The 24,529-nt window shown below is 38.1% G+C and overlaps 1 protein-coding gene across 2 annotated transcripts; it reads left to right on the forward strand.

The window, feature by feature from the left end:
* Positions 1–3,453: 3,453 nt before the first annotated feature.
* Positions 3,454–24,089, forward strand: DCUN1D1 (defective in cullin neddylation 1 domain containing 1). 2 transcript variants are annotated; one of them, XM_071752584.1, is made up of 7 exons: positions 3,454–3,884; positions 12,517–12,752; positions 13,956–14,124; positions 14,701–14,831; positions 19,459–19,541; positions 19,784–19,880; positions 21,236–24,089. In XM_071752584.1, exons 2-7 carry the CDS (start codon positions 12,578–12,580, stop codon positions 21,313–21,315), a joined length of 735 nt encoding a protein of 244 aa, XP_071608685.1. In that variant the 5' UTR covers positions 3,454–3,884; positions 12,517–12,577; the 3' UTR covers positions 21,316–24,089. The 2 variants fall into 2 exon arrangements, with proteins under 2 accessions (XP_071608685.1, XP_071608684.1); XM_071752583.1 differs by having other exon boundaries at positions 3,455–3,884; positions 12,536–12,752.
* Positions 24,090–24,529: the final 440 nt, after the last annotated feature.

Here is a 24,529-nt window from a genome sequence, read left to right on the forward strand (position 1 = left end):
GCTATTAGTTTTAATCACTTTATGGCTACTCCATCAGTGTAAGATGAATTGGTGGTTTCACTTTATAGAACCTGAAGTAGCTGATAAAATGATGTGGGACTCAAAGTAATTTCTAGGTCAAGCTGTTCCAGTTTATTGTTATCTTTTATAAATCTTTGGGCTTCTTCCTCAGAAAATGCTCTCTGTGAAAGTTCTCAGCAAGGGGATTACACTAAATGGATTCTGCATTGACTTAACATGAGACTTGCTTCTCTCTGCTCAAGAAGAGAGCTCAAATCAGTGTAAACCCAGATCAGTGTTATCTTCAGAACTATGCATTTGACACACTTGGATTAAAAAACACACCAGCTGGCTCTCCTAGGGTTCATACAAGATAAAAAAAAGACCATTGGATCACACAACAAAACAAGGCAAGCGTGTCAGCATTACCATAAATTAAGTCATCATGTTACTGTGGTCACAGTGATTATGCTGCATGCAGATTGCTCAATGAATAATATTTCCTCCTCATCTGTATCACTGAATGCACGAGTCATGTTTACAAATAGCAGAGCTGTTTCTCACTGGTCTGACCTGTGTGCCATCCTGGGAGGTGTTGAACAACAGCTGACAGGTAACAAGCCCAATTTAGAAACTCACTCTGAATATGTACAAATGCATTTTCATTTTGCAGCCTCACGGTGCCTGTTGCTTTACAAAGCATCTGGTTTTGCTCAGAAATGTCAAGGGTCACTGAAGTCACTAAGCTGCAGATCTACATCTGCAGGTGTACAGCCACCAGGGGAACATCACTGGAACTGGAGCAATCTGACTGTCCTGAAGTGTGTGCTGTGCTAGATATGCCTACTGCAGTGTGCCAGGGAAGGGGATGATATCTTAATCAGTCTAATCAAACTGGCTCAGGCTGAAATACCAGGCAGCCTGGCCGTGGTAGCCAGGAGCTCTGGGCAGGCCAGTTTGCCTTAGATTCGGACATACCCATGGAAACATGCTAGAAGTCAAGACAGAAGAGTATACTGTAGTTCCCACTAAGATCTGTATCATTGGACTTAAAATGGCAGTGGGAAGCTGCTTTTGTTATTTTCTCATGTACAGTTTCACCTTATAATTGGTTTGGGTTTTTTTTCAGTTTAAGTTCAAACAAACCACAGAACTGTAGCACGCACGCTAGGACTACTGTTAATCTGCATTTCACATTTTGTTATATTTCACTTGCACTTCACTGAATCATCCATTTTTATCTGCCCGAAGAAGCCCCTGCAAAGCAATTAAGTATGATTTTCCATACCTTATGAGATGGGAGTTCAAAATGTAGAGGTAGTTGAAGAGATCAAATCATAAATCAGTCAAAGCTGGAAGCAGAGTCCAAATTTATGACTCCCAGGAAAAAAAAAAAAAGCACAGCCAGAACTACTTCTTGAACTGAAGTACTGAGAACTACTTCGACCCAACCTGCAGCTACTTTAAATATTGCTAATTTGTAACCCAGGCAGAAGATTAAAATAATGGATTGAGCTAAAAGTTGTAGCAAGGGTGAATTTTTGAAAGAATGTTTTTAAAATAATTATTTGAAGGCATAAAATCAGGTCTTCTAGATAATATCTGAGTATTACCACTGTTGTACCAATGCTCCTGCATGTGAAGTTCTTTGTTCTCTTAAATAGTTGTTGTAACACCAGGTGTTAATATATTGCAAGTTGAGTCTAAAACTCATTTGAAAACAAAGTGAAAGATCATGCTGATTTCAGTACCTTTTAAATTAGGACCTAATTGATGTTTTTACTTTGAACAAAAGAAGCAGTAAGATTAATACTTGTTTCAACTTTCTTTTAAGTTAAAAAATCTTATGTACAACTTGTTAAATAGATACATTTAAACACTATGTGCTCCCGGATACATTTTATACACATAAGTACAGCAAACCATCAAGAGCTACAGATATTGGGGAAAACCAAGCCACTTAAAAGTGGCCTGAGGAATCCACTGTAATCACAGGTCATTTCTCAGATTATTGTTACACGTCACAACAAATCTCAAGAAGGTCTGATGTGTGTTTTCAGATGGCAGGAGGGCTGTCACAGCACGTTAGAGTGATGGCAATTAGCTAGCTCAAGGAAACAGCATTTTCAGGTTTGGCTTTGTCACCCCTGCCGTGGTTCACATGGACTGGGCTGGTGTGCCATCTTCATGGCTGCTTACACTGGTCATTTTAAAGCCATCCTCATTTTTAAAAACAGACTTTTCAGAAGGATCCAGGCACCTAGTGTCTCGTGATTGCTGAATTCACACATAGTTCCATAGACTTAAGACCGCCCTTAATTTTCTTGTCTCAGAACATGAGCACAATTGTACACAGAACAGGCCTGATCCTCCTCTCCAAACACTACTTGAACCCCTTACTCCATCTAAGCTTAGCTCTGGTTTTCAGTGAAATAAGTGAGAAGCAATTCAGACCCTTTTCTATAAAAACATACATGTAACCTCTGAACATCCATCACGAAGAAGGGCTTTCTCAAGTCTTAATTTCTTTGTGCAGCGTGCAGTCATCACGTAACATAAATACAAAACCTTACTACTTCAGGATCAGCAGATGACAGCACATGAATCAAATCTCAAACGTTTTGTCCTTCAAAATAACAGTTTGCCTCCACTGAGTTTTATCAGCAAAGATTCTATTTCCCCTCATCTCTCTGCCAAAAGTCTGCAGTAGACAGACTAAGCTTTCCTGAGATAAAACTACTGTCGGGGATACTGGCACTGAGATTTAACCCCTGCAACTTCTTTTTCTAGTAGATCTATGCTACTGCAGAAAAGGCTTCTCCTGTCGACAGCCACTTGGAAGCAACGGCTGCCAAAGGGGATAATAACCTCTAGCAGGAAAATCTTAGAAGTGTGGAAGTGGTCCCATGGGAAAATGCCTGTGAAACTGCTGCCCGGAGACTTCACCTTCCCCGTGTCTGCGTGGCTGCTCAGCAAAATGTCTTCTGCTTCCTTTGCAAATCCATTCTGTAAAGCCCACGGGGTTCTCCCATCCCACCTCTTTAAATTCATGCCTTTAGAGCGAGAATTCCCTCGGGGCTCCTCATCTGTCTGCCCACGGCAAACACCGTGAAAACACCTCTGCCAGCTCGGCGTGGCGGGGACAGGCTGCTACCCCGCGCTGAGCCCTCGCAAAACGTTTTACTAGAGAGAAAAAAAAAAACCCTAACCATAAGGAGATTTCCTGACAGAAAAGCCGACGTGGGATGACTGCGGGTCGTAGGGTATGGATCCCGCGGTGTGTGTGTGGGGGGAGCCGGGTGGGATGCCGGGCGGTCCGCGCCTTAGGGCGGCGGGACCCGACCTCACCACAACCTCCCCCCTCCCACCACGCCGCCTCTCTTCGTCTCAACCCCGCCGCTGGCCAGCACCCACCCTCACCCCGCAGTCACACAGAGGAGAGGAGAGCCAGGAGCGGGGCTTTCCACCCCCTCCTCTCGCTTCCCTTCCCTGCCTCGAGACGAGGTCTCTCCCCGGTGCGGTGCCCCCCACCTCATCTGCGTGTGGTAACCAACGGCCGCTGGCGCCGCGGCCCCAACCGCCGCGCCCCGGCCGCTCCTCGCCGCTCCCGGAGGAATCCGGGAGCGGGACGGAGTGTGTCCCCCCGCGGGCAGGGGAGGCTACCGAGCCACCCCCAGTGAAGGCTCCCGCCCGCTCCGCCAAAACCGCGCAGCGCTGGCTCCCGGCGCGGGGGATGCGCCGCACTGCGCATGAGCGGGAGGCGGCGGAAGGGCCCGTGAGGAGCCGGGAGCTGCCACTGCTGCCGCCGAAGGAAGCCGTTGCCGCCGCCGCCCTCAGTCTCTGCTTGAGCCGGGAGGGAAGAGGCCTGCACAGCCCTCAACATGGTGAGTGTCCTCCCGGGTCGCCTCTCGGCCCGGCCCGGCTCTGCGCCTTGGTGCCGCTCAGCCGCGTCGGTGCCGCAGGGGCAGCTGGGGCCTAGTCCTGGCGGGCTGGGGTGTCCGGGAGCGTCTCGACGGGAGAGGCAAAGGCGCCGGTCCCGAGGGCCCCGCAGCCGGGGCGTGATGGTCTGAAACCGTGGACTTTTCGGCCCTCCTACCAAGCAGGGAGCGTGGGGCCCGGGAAGGGCGGCGCGGTGTGCCGGGGCCGCTGGCCGCGGGGCGGGCAGGCAGGAGGCTGCTCCTGGGGAGGGGAGAGCGCCGGGGCCTAGGTGGGGGGCGCCGAGATCCTGAGAAGGCCGCCGGGCTCTGTCAGGCCTCCGCACCACGGGGAAGGTGCTCGCTTGCAAGTCGTATGAAGGTTCAGGCACCTTTGTACGGGACAGGGGCAGTAGAGGCGTTTTGGAGGGCATATCGGTCTGTGCCCGGTGTGGGACGATGAGCATCAGCGACTGGAGAGAGCGCAGGGAGCTGCCAGAAACCAGGGGCTACTTGGGGTTCTTTGCACTATTTTGTGTGGCTCAGGGCCTATTGAGCCTTGTAACTTCTCTGGGACAGTTGGATATATTGATCCTTCTTGAACTGGGATGATACTGGATAATTTCTGGATAATTGTTTTGTGGTTTTGGTAAGGCTTTTATTCATGCAAGTGTTGTAAGGGAGGACCCATCTATCCTGCGTTTTCCCCATATTTTTTTCCTTATAGTGGAGGGACTCTCAAATCAACTGACTTTCTCTCTTCCCTCTACAAGAGAAAAACCACAGCGGCTGGAACAAAATTTGCTATTTTTCTTTGCCTAAACAAAAGAAAAAGACATTCTTTAGCTTTGAATAAGGGGGGCCCTTACTGGTCTCTTGAACAGTGTATATTCCACCCGAGGCAATGTATTTATAAGTCATACTTCTAGGCTTTCTTTGTATAAAAAAGTTATACAGCTTTAGCTGCACCTGTACAGTTTAAAGCAGTACTTTTGTATAGCAGCTATATTTTCTTAGTAAGGGTGTAGGAGGGAGTCCAAGATCTACTGATGTACCCTTGTTAGTATAAAGATATCTTATACCTGAAGTTAGTATTACTCTAGCAAGCAGTGTTAAAAGCCTATTTAAAAATTAAAATGTCACCTGTAACTGATGGAGTTCTGTTTTTGTAAAAATTTAGTCAGCCAGGATTTAAATTAGTGGTACAGTATGTAGACTTCTAATAGACTTGTCACTATTGTACTAGTATAAGCTTTAATTGAATAGTTGGACATAGATCTTCATGTGAGCATGTGAGTAATTTTTTTTTTATGGGAGCTTAAAACTGAAGTCTGGGTAAAGTTCAGGCTGTAGAGGTGTCTTATTGTAATTCTTCAATTCTGGGACTGTGTCAAATAGCACTCATGCAGTAATGTTACACAACTTTTATGAAGAATTTTTTCCATAAAGATCACCTAGAGCTGTCTCACAGCATATCTAGCATAGTTATGCAGAATATACAGCTGATGTCTTGTGCTTACTTATTGGCTGGCATTGTGGTTAGAAATTTCAATTGAACAGTACTATAGTAGGAGGCAATATAACAGAAATAGTGAGACACATTATTCTAATAATAACTTTTTGTGAGAAACAGCAGAATCCTATGTGCTTAGTGTTCTTGGAAATACTCAACCAAGGAATGAGAAGATAAATTCTGTGGAACAATGGTGTACTGGTAGATTTGTATTAATCAGATTGGAGGTAGTATCTGAATACTCTATTCATGGCCCCAAGCATAGTACTCTAGGTGCTATGCAAACAACTATTTTCCAGGTTATGCTTGTTGACTCCCAACACCCAGGTGAAAGGATGGTGTAGACACTGAAGTGGGTCTAAATGATAGGCTGCAGCTTCTATAAGCAGTACATGCAGGTATGAATTGTTTCTAGTGCAGAGGCATAGGATGCTGTACCTGTACTTGCAGTTATGTCATAATCCTCTGTTTAGTCAGGACAAAGGGAGACTTCCTCACAGAGATCTTAAATGTCCATCTGGAAGCATGAGTTTCAACCTCCCATTTTTCTGCCTGTATATATTACTGCTCTGGTGAGTCTGGTGGCTGTGGCAGGTTCCTGGGGCCAGGCTGCTTCTCCAGCACAGCGATGCTGTGGTACAGGCTCCTTCAGCAGGGCCCTGGTTCCTGCTCACCCACACAGCATTGCCAGCCAGAGAGCTTCTGGATCTGACTTGGCCTCACGAGTGTTTATATGTCCAGTGCTTGCAGGACAAAGGTTTTCTGCTTTCAAACTGTCTTTTTTCCCCCAATACCTGGAAGGGAGACCATTATAGCAGACTTTAAGGCTCACCATGGCATTTTAGGTAACTTGAAAAGTGTTCTCTGTCCAGTACTCAGGTACATCATCCTGGTGATGTTCCTTGGATTATTGGTAGCAATCAGCCTCTCTTACCCACATTTTCATTTGAACTGAGCAGCATCTGTAAAAGTGGTCTCCTTCACCTTATCTTTTGTTATATGACTGCTTCATCTCATCATGAGGACAAGTAATGTGCCTGCGAATCAAAGAGCAGCAAGCTGTTCCTTAATACTCAGCCTCCTTCTTCCCTGAGGAGCAGAGCTACCCATACTGTTCTGAATGATTTAATGTGTTTAGGACTATGTGTGATAATCAAGACAAGTGTGTGAGTCTTCATATCTTTATCCAAAGCCAAATGCTAGCCTTGTCTCTATTTACATTATGTATTACAATATCCAGTTTGTGTTCTCTGAAGAATATTTCTATGCTGATAAATACATAATTTCTCATTGCAAACCTCAGGTGACAGGAAGTTGTAAAAATTGAGTATTAGAAGAATTTCATTTCTGACACTGTCTCTTGTAATGTTATTATACTTCATGACATTGTTATGTAGTGTTTAACTCAACAAGCTGTTCTGCAAGACTGTTTCGTATAGTGCATATTCATGTCTGTAGTATTTTGTTGATATTATATAGTTTTGGTTCTCCCATAGTAAGATTTGTATATTCTTGGCATTATGCTTAAGACAGAGTAATCTGAGTGCTAGACAAGATGGTGCATGATCTTGTTTCCTCTCCTAGCTTACCAGAGAACCCTTTGAACTTGAACTGTAAAATTACTTTTAACTAGAGCCATGAAAAAATTACTCAGGAATATAATCTACTCTGAGAACAAGGTGTAAAATTTATTATGTAGCTCTTGATATTTTACTCATGTTTTATGGTGCCAATGCAAATATAGAAGTATGAATGCAGCTTCTAATGGATGAACAGAACTTGTGCCCTGGACCAGAGTTACGAAAATTTAAAAATTGACAGGTTTATTTTGCCTTTTTTCAATTGGAAAACCCTGATTTTTGATCTTCCTTTCATCTCTCCGGTTAATATTAATTACCTTAACTCACTGTTACAACTACTGCATTTTTCTGAGTAGCTATGTATGGGTCTTCTGTGAAACACTTTCTGCCCATATGCAAGAACTACAGTGATTTTATCCAATAAAAGAACATTTGAGGTGTAAAAAGCAACTTTGATTTTATGTTGCTTGTTATTTTTTTCCTTGGTTTTTATATGTCAACAGACCTTTTAAATTTTCCAGGTTTGTTCTGTTATATTGCAGACAAATGGATTTCACATCAGTTTGAAACAGAAGCTTAAAAATGTCCTGATGGTCTTAATTTGTTTGCCCTCTTTTCAAGGAACTGCTGTAGAAAATAAAATGTACTTAAAGGACATGTTTGTTTAGATTATACAGAAACTATGGCTATTTGATTGGGTTTGTCTTTAACCTGGATTTTTTTTGTTTGGGTTTTTTTGGTATTATACATGTATGACATCACAGTGGGTAGATTAAAATGTTTTTCATGTATCCACAGACTTCTGTTTTTGTCATTAATTTTTATTTTCTTATCAAGCAAAGAAAAATATTTATGATTTTGCCTTTTAAACTTTTGCCATGTATTTATTGAATACAAGCATTAAGCTAGGTTATTTTCGGATGACTTGTACATTCCTTTAATGGATACAGCCCCAGATGGAATGATTCAGACAGTAAGGGAGAAATAATCTCTTGACCATTAGTGTTGTGTAAAGACATGACAAAACTGTTCACTCATGGTCTGTAGGGTTATTACATGCACGAGCCCATTTTTCTGTATTTCAGCTGATGTCACTGGGGTCCTTTGAAAGTGCAAGGATGCTTCCCTCTTGCTATTGTATAAAAGCCTAGACTTTGTAGAGGCTGGTCCTGTTTTAGAAAAGGCTTTTACCTGTCACATGCATGAAAACATAACAGGCTTTTCTTTGAGGCCTGACTGAAACGAAAGCACAGGTGTCACATTGTTCAAATTCCTTTAGTTGGCAGGAATCAGGATGTTCTGTAAGCAGTAGCTGGGATGGGAAAGGTGGAAAGTAGTTACTCATTAAGGAGTAAGTGCAGGAATGCCTTCTATGGGGTCCATACGGAATTTCTGGCAGGGATACCTCAAACTGATCACGCACTGCTTGTGTAGCTGGCAGCTGCATGCCACCCTAGCAAAGTCCAGGAACAGGGTTTTACCAGGTGGTGTGGGACAAAGGTTGTTACTCCCAAGATGCTGATGATCAGTGTGAAGAGCTTGTCTTTGACTCAGAGGTGGTTAAAAATTGAGTGTAGAAGGTAAGGAAAAACAACTGTATAATACAGTCAGAATTGACAGATCAGTTATCGCATGCTTTTTTTTTTCTTTTTTCTTTTTAATTCCTTCCCCACCTAGAGTGAGGAAGTTTCCTCCTCTAGAAGGCAGGAGTTTTAGTCTAAGGCTAGGGGAAAACAAAGAAAGAAAAACTTGGGGGGGGGAAAAAGCCCAAGTATTAAAAAAAATTTTTAATCTTTCACTGACATACTTGATACTCATCAGTGTCAAGGATGGGTTATTGAATAGGAATTGTCAAATTTGGTACTTGATAGAGAGGCAATTTTTCCTTTTAAAGCTAATATTGTATCACCACACATTCATTGGAAAGATTTAATTATTACACTTCCATCTCCATTATGGAATCTCCATTATGTAGTTCTTTGGTTAGAAAAGTGATTCTGTGTTTTAAAAGTAAGTGTCTTGTCTCTTACAACATCCTCATTATAAAAGATGCCGTACAAACTTATCAAATGCTTGAAGCTCTGAATTTTTCCTTTTACTCCAGGGGGTGAGACCTATCAGAAAATTTCTTCCATTTGTTTTCTGTTGGTTTTCATTTGTATATTTTAGCAAGAAAAATATAATTCTGTCTTAATTAATGATGTTTTAAATGGATTGCATTACATTACAGCACAATCAATTGAAGTATTAGGTATTTGTTGCCTGATGGCTACAGGATTAGAGGTTATAGGGTGCTCTGGCTTCTGTATTGCACACTTAAAACAATAATAGTCTGTTAGAGTTCAGTTTCTAGAAATAGCCCTCGAAAGTGCAGAAGGCTTGGAACCTTTTCCTGCTTGAAGTGTGGATTTTTAATGTGATGAAAGAAGAGCTATAATAGGATAATAAAAGCTCAGCAGTAATTTTATCTCTTGCTGTCCTGTAGTAGGCCCTCAAAGAGTTGTCCAGTCACTTAGGATGTGGAGTGCCTTGTCCATGTTGGCGAACTTCTGCAGAAGCATTCATCAGATAGAAAGAAAAGGCTTTGGCAGTTCTTCACTAAAAATAACATTGTATTAGACCAGTAAAATATAGTTACTCCATAAAAAGACTTTGGCTGAACAGTGTGATTTATTGCATCTTAATATATTACTGAATGCTATATGAATTAGTGTCACCAGCTGCTTGGCTCCCGGTAAATCAATGTTTTCTTTTAAAAAAAAAATTTATATTGTTACTGTCCCTTGGGGGGTCCCCAAGCACAGGAGACCTCAGATGCATATAAATATATATATTTATCATTTAAATTTTATCATAGGAGTGATTTAAACTGCTCTATTTTTGTCTAATCAATTCCATTCTCCTTTTATGTGACTCTATAGAAAACCAACTACATTTTGTGGTCTTGGACATCCATGTTGAAGCCCTTGTAAATCTGTTCCTGGACTTTTTGTTGTGTCATTGCTTTTAGAGTTTACCCTTGCAAGAGTAGGGCAGAACAAAGCCTCTTGAGGTTATGCAGAATGCTTCCAGTTACAAGCCCTATGCATACTTATGTGTGCATGTTAAAAACCCCAACATAAAACAAGCAACCAAGAAAAAGTGATTAAAGGCACCTGTTTTATCAAAAAAGAGAAGAGAAAAGCAAAGGTCTTAAGTGTGACTGTGCCCTTTAGTGCAGCTAAGTCTGTGGTGCTCAAGGAGTCTTGGCTCTATTGAACTGGTTTGAGGAAGCTGGTATTGCTAGAGAAAATTAGCCTTGGGATTGTTTCATCTGCAGTTGGGATTTCAATCAGTGTTTTAATATACCTAAGTTTATGGTATGTTTCTAAAAATTGGAACCAAAATTGACTCTTTGTTTTCAGAAGCCATTCCGTGTGGCTTTGTCAGCGTAAATGATGCTTGTGAAAGTTTGAGCTCAGTATTGTGAAGTGCTAAATGTCTGCTGTGGTACTTGAAGTTTGCTGAAGCTGTCAGCAGTGGGTCTTTGCCAGGACCTGATCTGAAAACTTGACCTTTATCTAGAACCACTTCTGAAAATCTGAGTTTCAGAAACATGTTTGTAGCAAATGATCCCAAGTGAGAAACTTAGCAGCAACACCTTGTAACTTTAAAAATAGTATAGCCTGACTGATATTACTCTGTTTAAGTCTGCAGTGTGAGCTAAAATTTTATCTTCAGCTAAGTGCTGTAGGTACAGGGTTGGTTTTGTTTGGGGGAGATTATTTTTTTAAGGAACCTTGAATTAAAGGGTATCTACCTAATAGATGACATGGGCATCAGTTTAAGCCAAATGTGGTACTCTTACTTTTTTTTTAAAGATGTAACTCTGAAGCTGGTAACTTAACTACTCTTGCATACAATGGTGTGCTGTCATCAAGCAGCACAAAACTGGTTTTGACTTCTAGAGCATATGAATTTGTGTTCTGAAACATTAGTTCAGTTTATTAATGATCATATAATTGGACAGTAATTAACCTTTGGAATGAAATGCTTGAGACCATACTGCTCCTGAGCAATTAGTTTTTTGGCTGAGGGTAGTTGATCACATCTAGAGACTTCCTGTGGCCCTTCCTCCTTCCACACTCTCTGAGAGGAAGCAGTGTGCTTGGAAATTATAATAGTGAACAGAACATAAAAGTTTTGGTTAGAATGCAAGGTAAACTACAAATAAAATGTTTGTGCCATGTAAGAAATCTAAGCCTGACTTAAAAGTCAGAACTTCTATTTACCAAGTTGAAACTTGAGGAGTCTTTTTGATTTGCACTTTAGAAGTGAATTTGTATTTAAATACAAGAGCTGTGTGATTGTTTTCTGCCTAGCAGCAGTTAATTTTGTATAACTTACACCACTGAAAATACTGAGTGTGTTTCTCCTCATAAAAAATATCCTTGGGAATCACTCTATGCTGATAAATTACTGGCAGCAAGTTCTGCATTCGGTTTTGTGCTAGAGCAAAGAAGATTTCTCTTGGTCTGGGCAGGAGGCCTGAAATTCCAGAGCTCTCTCCTTGGCTACTCACTCCCCCACCTGCCTCTGGCAAAGTTAACTTACCCCCTTTTTTTTTTTTTCTTAGCTTCAGTTGCTGCACCTGTGAAATAAAGACAATGCCTCCTCACAGTAATGTTTTGCAAGTTATGTTGAGCACCTTCAAAGTGGATTTTTTCTTTTTTCTTCTTCTTTTTTTTTTTCTTTTTTTTTCCTTTTTAAAAAAAAAAAAAAAAAAAAAAAAAAGAGAGAGAGAGAGAGAAGCCTTTTAAAGTTACTTCGATATGCAGCTCCCTGAAATGAATGACCCAGCCTAGTTCCTTGCTGCCACCAAGTGCTGCCACCAAGGGGGCACATCAAGAAATCTTGGTCCTGCACTAGCTGGTGTTTCTGTTAGTTCTGTCAGCTGGGACTAAATGAATGGCAGCCTCTCTTGCAGTGGTGGTGAGCTGCTAAAGAGCCTGCTCTGTTGCATCTCTTGAGGAATTTATCTGTCAATATATTGGTAGCCATGGGCTTTATTTAGCCATCTCAATTGTCCTTTTTTTGGTAGGTGTAGCATTCTTCTGTTAAGAGAATGTTTTTGGGTTTGTTTTTTTTAAAATAATAAATAGGTTTAAAGAGAGAAGTTTCCATTCTTACAGGTGTATATGAATTGGCTATGACCTTCAGCTCTCTCTACAAATATGCATAAGAATACCCATTTTTTATTTCTGTGATTGCTTTGCCAGCATGAGCTTTGTGATGATTTTGACTCAGTTTTGTTTCAATGAACAATATGAACAATATGAAAAAAAAAATATGAACAATATAGGTAAGTTTAAATTGAAAAAATCAAACAGTGGTTTGGGTGTCTAACTGCCCAAGCAGTTATAGAAAGTCCTAATTGCTTGTGAAAATTAAAAAAGGAACTGATTAAAAATATTAATGCTGATGTGTTGCTTTTTTTTTTTTTTCCTGTCCAGTATATTTCTAGTCACAGTATTGTCTGTTTTTACCAGAACAAGTTGAAATCATCACAGAAGGATAAAGTGCGTCAGTTTATGGTCTTCACACAATCTAGTGAAAAGACAGCAGTGAGTTGTTTGTCCCAAAATGACTGGAAGTTAGATGTTGCAACAGACAACTTTTTCCAAAATCCTGAACTTTATATACGAGAGAGTGTTAAAGGATCGCTGGACAGAAAGAAGTTAGAACAACTATATAACAGATACAAAGGTAAGTACCTGACTTTTAGGGCTTATTTCTTATTTATAGGTATGTTCTTACCTACTTACTTACTGTGTATCATTGCAGCTGTGCTCTTGTGCTTGGAAATCTTAACTGAGTCTTTCAAAAATTTTTTTTTGTATTACTAATAATAGAAGGGCTTTCTATATATGTATATTTCTATATATGTAGGCTTTTCACCGTGAGAGTTATATGTGTTTGTTTTATGTGTTGTAAGTACATATATACAAGATTAATGTCTAGAACTGGAATCATTCAGGACTCATTCCTGACAAAGTGAAAGGTTGCATACCAGGCATGGATTCTATCTTATTTTTTATTGATGTTCTGCGTATTATAAGAGTTGTAAAAAGAGCAGAAAACAGTCTTTTGATCTGTTCTATAGCCACTGCTCAACTGATATCTTACCACAAACAGTGAAGTGGACTCAGTACAGTAGAAAAATGTATGTGTTTTAGCACACTAAAAAAAATAATCTAAAAATGCTGCATTTTCTGACAGTTTTCATATGCCTGCGTAATCCAAATACCATTTTCCTGAAGTCTTTGTTGGCTTGCATTAGTGGATCTTTGTTAGTGGACTTGAAATGTGAGCATCTCACTTCCAGACCAGATGTTGATTCCTTCCTGTAAAGAGGAATGTGCTTGGCTGATGTGGAATTGGTAGAGGGGCAATATAACTTTCCTCTTGGAGGTCACCATGTCCAATCTTATGCATGCTGGTGGTGCCAGGAAATGCATAAAACTGATGCAGACTTAATAGTTTATGGGCACTTTTGATAATTGAATCAGCACAGCTTGCAAATGGACACTGCAGAATTGTTTATAATGGCACACAGATCAGCAGTCTTACCAAAGATGCCAATAATTAAGTGTGCTGGTGTGAAAGGACCATTGTTCTCTATGTGGAATGAGTCAGAGTATCATGCATATTATTAGGCAGAAAACAAATGTTTGTGGTGCTTTTGTCTCTCAATGAAAATAACATAATCTTCATTGTATGGCAAGCTTTACTGTAACAACTTTCTCAATTGTTAAAGCTTAAGCATTGAAAATACTAGTTTTGTTTTAAAAATATTCACTTTTAAAGGCTGATCCCAAAAATGGCTTCTTTAAAATGTTTACTTGTGTTGACTTAAATTAGCTTTTTCAAAAATCTAGGGTTTTTTATACTTCCTTTTATATTCCAAAGATCCTCAAGATGAAAATAAAATTGGTATAGATGGTATACAGCAGTTTTGTGATGATCTAGCACTCGACCCAGCCAGCATTACTGTGCTCATCATTGCATGGAAATTCCGAGCTGCAACACAGTGTGAATTTTCGAAGCTGGAATTCATGGATGGCATGACTGAGCTAGGGTAAGTGTACAATAACTGTTAGACACTGATATTGTAATCCTGTGTCAGAAGCTGGACCATAAGGTGGAACAGCCCTGCTTTGGGGGTTCACAGTCACATACTTTCAGACCTCAGAGGCTTTTGGGAGTCCAGCATCACTTGTCTGTCTCTGTAAAAAGGCATCTGCTGTCCTATGTGCTAGATGCATAGTGACCAAAAAAAGGGCTGCTTGCCTTGGTTGTGTGAGTATTTTTTAGTTGCCATAGAGCTTCTCAGGTAGGTAAAGCAAAGGTTTTGGTCTGCAGTGTAGCATACCTGGGTTTTCTCTGCTTTTTGAAAACGTAGTAGTCTTTATCACCTTTTTCCAAAAACCTTAATGCATTATGGAATCAGATGTGTTCTCTAGTATGTGCAAGTGTCAATGTGAAGAAATACAGCGACTTAATTTCTTTATTGTTATAGGTGCAGACTTGTTCAAGGCTTCCTGAATTTAGTTTTGGTAGTCATGTTGTATTCCACAAAATTTGCATAAATTTTTGCTTAATTTATATTTTGTAGCAAAATTAGTAATACACAAACATGCTTTTTAAAATGCAGATGTGACAGCATAGAAAAACTGAAGGCCCAGATTCCTAAAATGGAACAAGAATTAAAAGAGCCTGGAAGATTTAAGGATTTTTATCAGTTTACTTTCAACTTTGCAAAGAATCCAGGACAGAAAGGTTTAGGTATGTATTCGTAATTATAAACATTTGTTCATAAATATGGGAAATGACTGATTAAAGCAGGAAGTGAAAATATTACAGTGATCCAGTAAGTCTAAAAGATAATCACCCTTGGGATAATATATGTCTCTCTGTGAAAGACAGATGCCAGTTTAAGGTGTTCAAATTGCTGGAAAATCTGCATCATTAGTATAGACTACAAAATTTTATGAGAGGGTTTATTCTTTCACTAAGAATGCATGCAATTCCCAGTAAGAATAGTGGATTACAGCATCTTGCATTAAAGGCATAATTATACCACTTAGAATTTGCAACACATAACAGATTAATTGAATTTTCAATTTTAGGATAAATTCATGCTGTAAAACTGATTTCCATGTAATTATACTTGTACAGTCTTCTGTAACACCAAAAAAAAAATGTCTTGGCAAAATGGAATTGGAGTAGTCTGATTAGATTTCTATATTATGGGCTTGATGCCTGTTGTGTGGTTGGTAACAGCTCCTACCTACAGCCTTTTTTTTTCCCCCCCTTGGCTTAGTGTGTTTGCCTATTTATTTCTGAGCTCTTCTGCTGACTGTGGTTTTGATTAGTACAACAGGTGGAGTAGAAGTCACTCATTAAATAGAATTTTTTTTGGAAAATAAAATCCCAGACCGATGACAGAGCACCACAATTCTGATGGGAATAAATGAACAAACCTTAGATCTTTCTATTCCATACAGCAAAAATGGGGGAACAGAAATTTCCTTGGAGCAGCAATGTTAACCAACTAGAATGCTTATTTGTTTATATACAGTGTAGTTGAGATATTGCCCATAAATGGTGTTTTCGTGACTATCTAATTATTAACTTCTCAAGTTAACTGTTCTGCTTTTGAGAAGAAATAAATGCTGAAAGGCCAGTTCTTCCTTGGCAGTTTGTGAATTTATTTTTCTCAGTAGTGAAAATGCCTTAAACTGACTGCCACTGTCCAGCTATGTATTCACGTGCAAGTGAAAAGATGAGTGTTGGCTGTGGCTTCTGGCTTAAAATGAATATTGAAAACTGAGTAAATAAGCAAAAGCTCCATGTTTTAGTTTCAACTCTGTGTCATTCTTTAACATCTGTCTGTATGCTGTTTCTTCTTTTCAATTGGATTGTGAGTTTCATTGTCTTTGAAGAACTTAAAGAGCACTTAAACTGCTTAAAAATATTTGTGCATGCATATAGTCAGATCTGAATCCTGCCATAAGTGCATGGGATGATTCTTTTTCTTCTAGAAAATTGTATTATTTTTTTTAGGCTGCTGCAGCATGGAAAATGTGGACAGTGAATTGTGAGAGGATAGAAGTAAGGTTATGGAGAGTGTAGGTGTGGAGTGTGTAGGTGTGGAGTCAATTCTGCAATGTAAACAGTTGTAGGGTTTTTCTTTTTTATTTGGTATACATTTGGTATTATGTTATTTAATGGTAACATTGTAACATTTTTATGTTGTTTTTAACCTTAAGAGCTTTACAAAATCCCTGAAAGGTGGTAAAAGTGAAATGACAAATCACTATTTTTCGGAATTACATGATCATTTTAGTTAAATTTTTTTTTCCAAGATTCAGAGTAAAAGAACTGTATATGTAGTACTTTCCTCTTAGTTTCTTTTCTAGATTTCTATGGTATAAGGAAGTCTTGCATTCTTTTTCTGAATATTTTTCCCTAGTACTTTATGGAAATGAATCTTTCGCAGATCCAAGACAGAACAGACTTCAGTAAAAAATATGTACCAGGAAAACTAAGTCACTTGCTTTATTTCTCATTAATCTTAAAGATTCTTTATGAAATTTAACAGTGGCAAAGGCAAGCATAGTTTTCTCAGAGTCATATAACATATATATAGTGTAAGATTTTTTTAATTTTTTAAGCCTGGGTCTGGAAGTGATGTACAACAAAGCTTAAAATCTGGATGCTTACCAGTCCTTTTGGTGCCAATAAAGACATGGTTCTAGGCATGAAGTTGTGATAGGGCAGAGTAATTCTGGAAACCCTGCAGCAATAGAATACTGGGAGAAGTACAGTGCAGAAACTTAAGTGCTCGTAGTTAGGCAATTCATTTTAGAGTGTCTAAATAACTGCTTGTAGGAACTTGCAAATTGATTGTAATATATATTGGTCTCTAATCTTCCAAACATTGTGTAGTAGTTCAGGCAGAGTTCTGGAAGTGCATTTCTTCTGCATAATTCCTTATTACCACAGTAAGTACTGTGGATGTCTTGGAAGTTCTTGTGGTATTTGCGTATCAGTTGAGAATACCTCTTAGCTGATGTTTATCTCAAACATAGCTTCTCTTGCACCTCTCTGGATAAAACTTAAAAATGGAGTGTGTATTTTGAGACTTTATATTTGATCCATAAGGACTTTGTTATGGAAACCTAAAGTTGCATCTTTACATTCAAGTATTTTGATTTAATAAATTTTCCGCTTAAACATTTTAGTAGTTTATCCTAAGGTGTTCATGTCTTTCTGCTTTACATGTTTGGACTCACATAATGAGTTTGAGGTTGCAGCATCCTGTAATCTGTTTTTTAAAGGCCTTTGCTTACCCACAAGAATAATCCCAAAACTGTTTAAGTGTGTCAGAATGCACAGTTTGTTTATAGTTTATGTTTATAAACCATTCAAAATATGCAGTGGTTTGACCTTCCATTTTTTGTATTCCTGCTATTAATGTATCATAAGTAAATAAAACTTATTTTTCTAATCTTTTTTTTCTTTCCTTTCTTTCTTTTTCTTTCCTTTCTTTCTTTTTCTTTCCTTTCTTTCCTTTTCTTTCTTTCTTTCTTTTTCTTTCTTTCTTTTTCTTTCCTTTCTTTCCTTTCTTTCCTTTTCTTTCCTTTTTTTTTTCCTAATCTATTTTTTTTCTTTCCTTGAGGAACTGATCAGCTGCATTTGAAGTTTGTGTCTATTCATTTCTAGAAAGGCAGTAGTTTTAGTTGAAAGCTGAAGTGCATATTTTTGTATTGGAATCTTCTGCTAAAGAGCAATACGCTCTTTACACTCTTTGATTATTTTCACATATAGCTGATTTACTGAAGAGTAGTGACTTTTTTTTAAATTATCCTCTGCTTCTCAAAACTCAGACTTTTTTGTCTGAAATTATACCCCTTCGCAGCTGCTGGAAAATTGTCCACAAATGTTGGCTTTTACTTTGGTCAGAAAGCATTATAATGTGAACATGTCCTTTGAGATCTTATAATATCAAAGATACTAAACAGTTCATAAACTCCCCCATCATCATCTCTTTTCCCTCCAGCACTACAGACTTAGTGCTTTGTTTTGTTTGTTACTGAATTAACCTCTGAGAACCACCTCCATGTTTTTTTTAAATAGTTTGGACATCTGGGGGAAAGGAGAGGAGTGGCTGTCTCAGGTTTTTACTTTTTTCTTTTCTTTTTTTTCTCTTATTTTTTTTTCCCCCTGAGGTACAATTGATCATGTCCCTCTTTTCTGTGCTCTCACAAGAGGATTGTTTCTTAAAAAGAGATTTGCTGGACAGCAAAATATACAAGAGCTTTTGTTGAAAAAGAGGTCACTTAAGTAGGTAGCCTCTTGGGGTTACTGTTTGTACTTGGTGATGGATTCTGAGTTCAGTGAGATCACAGTTTGTAGCATTTTGTCCCACAGTGCAGAGATCCTTGTTAATTCCTGACAGTGGAGATCATACTAGGTAAGGATTTAGAGCTCAGACATGTAAATTTTATTTACCAGCTAACATGTTATGCTTATAACATATTATAATTTATAAACATGAAATGCATGGCAGTTTAGCCTTTGGCAAATACCAGGGAGTTGAGGTTTTTTCCTTTTCCTATGACGTGCTAGACTAACCAGAGTTTTTCTCTAACCTCTGTGATATAACAGCACCCACTGCTGACAGGAGCACACAGTTGCCTGACAGGCAGTAAATTGTTCCAGAACTGTCAGTTTGGGTTTCTCAGTCACCCTGAGAAACAGATTCAAAACAAGAAAGAATTTAGATGGAGTCTTTGTAGGGGTGGAACCTCAAACCAACAAAAAACCTTCCAAAAACCCAACTGAAAAAAGATCATCAACCATCTGCTTGTACAGTATTTAAAGATTTTCTTGAAAATGAAACCTGATTGCAGAAGGGAATGCTTGACAAAAGTCATGTTAGAGGTGCTGTCTTTGTAACAAGTTGTCTCTAAAAATAATAAAAAGGTAGTTTTATAGACATGGTATTTATATAATAAACACAATTAAAACAGATCTTGCTACAAAATACTTTACATTTTCCTTTCAAGTCAATAGAATTTCTAAGACAAAAATATTATACTGAATTGTAATTAAGGTATTGTTAGGTAGCAAAAGACATATGGAATATCTGTGATATTTTTTTTTTATTTTTTACTTATTAATATGGACAATTTCCAGGTTTTCTGTATTCAAGTGGTAGTAGTAAAATCTATGAAATATTTGTGTAATACTTTATGGTTGCACTTTTGTAAAGGATCCATGAGTATATTTGCATTAGATTAATCTTTTTACCTTTGTGAATATTTTGTTTATCTTCACTAGGTATATGTGGTGATGATATATTTGAAATGTGTATTTCTAAAAATAATATATTTTAATATTGCAGATTTAGAAATGGCTATTGCCTACTGGAATTTAGTACTTAATGGAAGATTTAAATTTCTAGACTTGTGGAACAAATTTTTGTTGGTAAGTTTAAGTCTTTACATAAACTGTACTGCAGTATTCAAATCTTAGAAGATAAATACATATAAACTATTGAATAAATGAAATGGACTGTTTTCACCCAGAGTCCTGATACTGCATTTCATAGTGTGTACAAGAGAAATGTATTTGGAGAATACAGATGTGTCCAAGACAGTAAAAATTAATGTGTACAAGGGTCTTCTGATTTATAGTTTTAAATATAAATTTTCCACTCCTCCAAACAGGAACATCATAAAAGATCAATTCCTAAGGATACCTGGAACCTTCTTCTAGACTTCAGTACAATGATAGCAGATGATATGTCTAACTATGATGAGGAAGGTAAACATCTCCATTGTCTTTCCTTAATTTCTGTTACATTTATTGCTGTGTATCTGCTTTGGCAGAGCTGTGTAATAACAGCAGAATTAGAGTATCACTGGTGATCTACAGTTCAGTGAGAGCTGCTCCAATGTATGTTGTTAGCTCTGTTTATTACTGCAGGTTTAAAAAAGAGATCTTGAAACTTTTTAGTATTCTGTCTGAGTTTAAATACTAATTCTTTCTTACCAAGACAAACCCCGATGTTTGTCCACTTAAAAACCACAGATTCTCTGTCAGTGCTGTTCTTGGCATCTTCTGCTAAGTAATCTATTCATTTACATTTCTTCATTGGGTTCTCTGGTGATTACATTTCCTAGCTGAGGGCTTTTTAAGTTTTGTTGCTTCACTTTATGTGAAGATCGGGCATGTAATATTAAAATGAAGCTGGCAACATGAAGAGAATGCTAAGCATAGTTTATTTTCTACCAAATATGTTTCTTTTAAGCTTTTGTATTTACCTTTGCTCTTCCATCTGTAGCCAACAAGAGCTGGTTACCTTCATTCATTGGCAGCAGATCAGTTCAGTGAGTGGAGGAAACTCTAAACTTCTGATACTTCCACACCAGAGGGGAGCAATCTTCTGCAACTTTATTTAATAATTATGGACAGTTCTTATTGCCTTATAATTGAACAAAAAAGGCTACTGCCCCCCAAAAATCAATGTGCTTTAGAAAGATTAGGGGCAGAAAGCTGGTTTCAGTGATTTTTTGAATAAAAATATTTTAAGGGGGGGAAAAAAAAACAACCCAGCCCACAATTATTTTTAACTTTAAAATGACCATCGTGCACATGACTGGGGACCTCTTGGATATGGCTGTCCACAATATGTAAAATATTGATGTGCATTTTAGCAGCCTCTTGAAAAGGAATACAGAAGTATCAGTGTAATAGCAGCCTTCTACAGCTTCGTGCTGCACTGCTGGCTGCTGGAGTGCATGCTGCTGTTTTCAGGTATAGCTGAGGATGCTGATTCTACCAAACATGAGCATTGCATTCCTGCAGAATCAAATTGTGAGCAGTAAAATGCTGTAGCATGTTAAGATATGCTGCTGCTTACAGCAGACTGCTTCATCCCATGCTCAGCATTTTGATCATGAAGGAAGGATGACTCTTGAAAGGGATTTGTATTAATTGGGTTTGAAGGAAGTAGAAATCTGTAGGCAGCTCTTAAGTATCAAACCAGAAAATCAAATTACAATATTTTGCTTGAATTTACACCTAGTTAAGACTACAAAGCAAATAATGTGTTTAGATCTGAAGCTTTAAAGAGAATGCCTTGTTCTTACATTCTGGTCTGTGTTTTTTCCTTTCAGGAGCATGGCCAGTTCTTATTGATGACTTTGTGGAATTTGCACGTCCTCAGATTGCTGGGACAAAAAGTACGACAGTGTAGCACTAAAGGACCCTTCTAGAGTGTACATAGTCTGTACAAATATCTGAAATGGAAAAATTGCACAGTCAATTTCTGCTGGCTGGACTGAACTGAAGATCAATCCTCACAATATGGCTGAGGGTTGAGACAAACCTTTAAAGATACATCTTGGACCATATCGTATTTCATTCTTCTACTGGTGGTTTGGGCTTTTCTTCTAGTCTGGACCACTCTTGCCCATTAAAATTCCAACATTGTGGATTTCATCATGGATTTTTTAATTTTTTTTTTTTGGTGGACCACCCTAGTTTCATCTCCCATAAGTCCTAGAAGCTTTATAATTATTTTGAGGTTTCTGGTTTCATATAAAGCACAATGCTGGTCATCATCAGACAGCTGTTGTATGGCATCTGAATTATACAGATCAACATCAAAACACTTTTTAAAAGAATCCTTAAATATACACTTGGGGCTAGTTGCAAAGACTGTATTGATAGCACTTCCTGTAAGAGTGATATATTTAAGTGTACTGGGTCTGATTTCTTCATTTTTTCCTTTTTTTTTTTTTTTTTTTTTTTTAAGTACAGGTATCATCTAAGTAAGTGAGTTTGAGTATAACAATTACAGAAATAACCAAGAAAACCTGAGGTTGTTGATACTGGTGTATCCAGGTGCCTATTTGAATGATTGGTTTGTGCATCAACTGACTGAGCACACAACTCCTGTGCACTTAAAGCACCCGTGTTTAATGTTCCAGTCAGCCTTCAGTGAGCAGCATTGAGATAAGCTGTGTGTGTCATGATAGAACCTAATATTCTTTAGGTTATTCTCTAAGAAATCGGATTTCGTTGCAGTTTTGAAATGCTTATCTGTCTGTCAAAGGTTTTTCATTTCTGTGGAAATCTAAAACTTGAATATACTGATTTTGTGTCTTAATGTTTGCTACACAATACAGTATTTTGGAATCTTTATGGTTGAGGTATGACGGATCAAATGGCCCCGTTGTACAAGAAGGTGGTGAGTTTGATGTGATTCTAAGTTTTGAAACCATTATACTGAGAAGTAAGTTAAATCTTTAAAACATATAGGTACTGCCATTATGGATGACACCCCTTTTTAAAATTATCTTGCTGAGTTCCCCTTAATTGACATATCACTGTGGTTGCCAAATACAGAAATTTAAGACTAAAGCTTTCCCAAACAAGCACAGATCAGATATGAATTACTACACTGGCTTTGTTTGCTTAAATTATTTTGTTGATCCATCACTACTGCTTATTGTCTTACTGCATTTAACTAAATTGTTTGTTTCATTCAAAACCAGTTTTATCAGATGCAGTTGTTCTTTATTTTTAATATTACAAGACCTCTTGAGCTGCTTTTGTTCTAAACATGGTGTTTTACTCGTCACTTGAGTTACTTGTGAAGAGATTTGATAAATACTGCTCTGGAAAACACCAAGCTCCAGGGGAAAAAAAAAAAAAAAAACAGTTAAAGATAGAGATCCAAGTCTGTGCTCCAAAAAGTCCTGTGATAAGGCTGGAATTATTTTTGAAATGAGTAATTGGCACTTGCACTAAACAGCAGAACATTTTTATGCAAATGGTATAAGTATTTTAAGAAAAAAAAAAAATGCTATTAAACTGCTAAATTTGTTTAATTTGTATTCTCTGAAGTTGACCATAAGGCTAGCTCCCCTTAGAGCAGTGCTCTTTTAGGAAAACTCAATTACACATTTATTTCAAGAATACAGTTCCACAAAAACATTGCAAACCTCCTCCAGCTACTGGAATTGGCTATGCCAGAAAACGTGTGTTTTGCTGCTTTCAGTATTTCCTTTCTCAATTTCGTGTAAATATAAGTGGGGATTGAACTTATGTGGTGGGAGGGGAGGGTGGAAAAAAAGCTCCACAAGGTATCTACGTGTGCTCTTTTCTGTCTCCAGGGTTTTGGTACAGTTTCAGATCGAGTATTTCAAGTATGCTGTGTTTGGCGAGGAGAACTGACTTGCTTTTTATCCCAGTACAGACTTGTCCTTCAAAAAAAGTCTGAGCTTGGGGAGTGGCTTAATGCCGTGGTGTTTTAAAGAATATTCCTTTCAAATGCCAGATCTTTTCAACAAAATAGTGTTGTCACCAGCTTGGTACTACACGCTTATAATTACTGTGTAATTATAAAGAAATACATAAAACTTTGACTAATTATGTTGCAGAAAAGGGTTATTTGTGCTGTGATGGTATCTTAAAGGTTTTTCAAAATGAAGTTAAAAGTTTCTTTTAACTGGGGTTAAAAGAAACATTGATTTAACAGGGTGTTGTTCTAAGGAGAAAATGCCTGGTTTACAGGGAATATTTTGTATTGAAACGTGCTCGGTTGTGGTCATGTGTTTTTTTTTTTTTTCCTTTATATATATGTGTGGTTTTTCTTTTTCTTTTTTTTTTTTTTTTTTTTTTTTTTTTTTTAAGAATGCAGACAGTTGCTTACTTGGATGGCTTTAATTCGTAAGTGCTTATGTCTTCAATTTGATGATCTCCCCTTAAATGGATCAGTTTAATTTTGCCAAATGTCAAGGAAAAAAGTAAGACGGCGAACATAACATTTGTGACCTGTTTTTATACATAAAATGTGTACAAAATTAGAAGTGCCCTGATATAAAACACTTAATCTTGAGATTATATTTAGTAAAAAAAAAAAAAAAATCCATCATTTACATATCTCTGTAAGTTCAAATGTAACTTCTTACAATCCCTCTCATTACCAACAGAGGCAATAAAGCTCCAGTGAAATTGCCATGACTAAGTCTTCTCATGCATTGTTTCAAGTGTCTTATTTGCAAGACTCACTTCTACAATATGCTTTTAAGAAGGAAAAAAAAGGTACTGAATACTTGACTTCTGCATACAATACACTTTGGTTTGGGGCTTTTTTGGTTTTGGGTTTTTTTTGTTTGTTTGTTTTTTTTGGAGGGGTGAGTGGGGAATCATTCAGGTATTGCTGCACCACCTTGCTTACTGCTTGTTCTAAATGTTTAGAAGTGCAAACAGGAGCTGAGCTTTTCCAGCTGTGCTGCATTGCCATGATTTAACATGTGTAGGAAGACACCACACACACACACACAGTGCATTTGATTAAATATGGCTGAAGACCTAACCTACATAGGTGACTTTTTTTTTTATTCATTGACCTGTTGATAAGTAACTTACGACTTGCGTCAGAACTGTTTTGCAATTAACTC

This window comes from Heliangelus exortis, chromosome 9 (assembly GCF_036169615.1).
Source record: "Heliangelus exortis chromosome 9, bHelExo1.hap1, whole genome shotgun sequence".
Taxonomy (NCBI): domain Eukaryota; kingdom Metazoa; phylum Chordata; class Aves; order Apodiformes; family Trochilidae; genus Heliangelus; species Heliangelus exortis.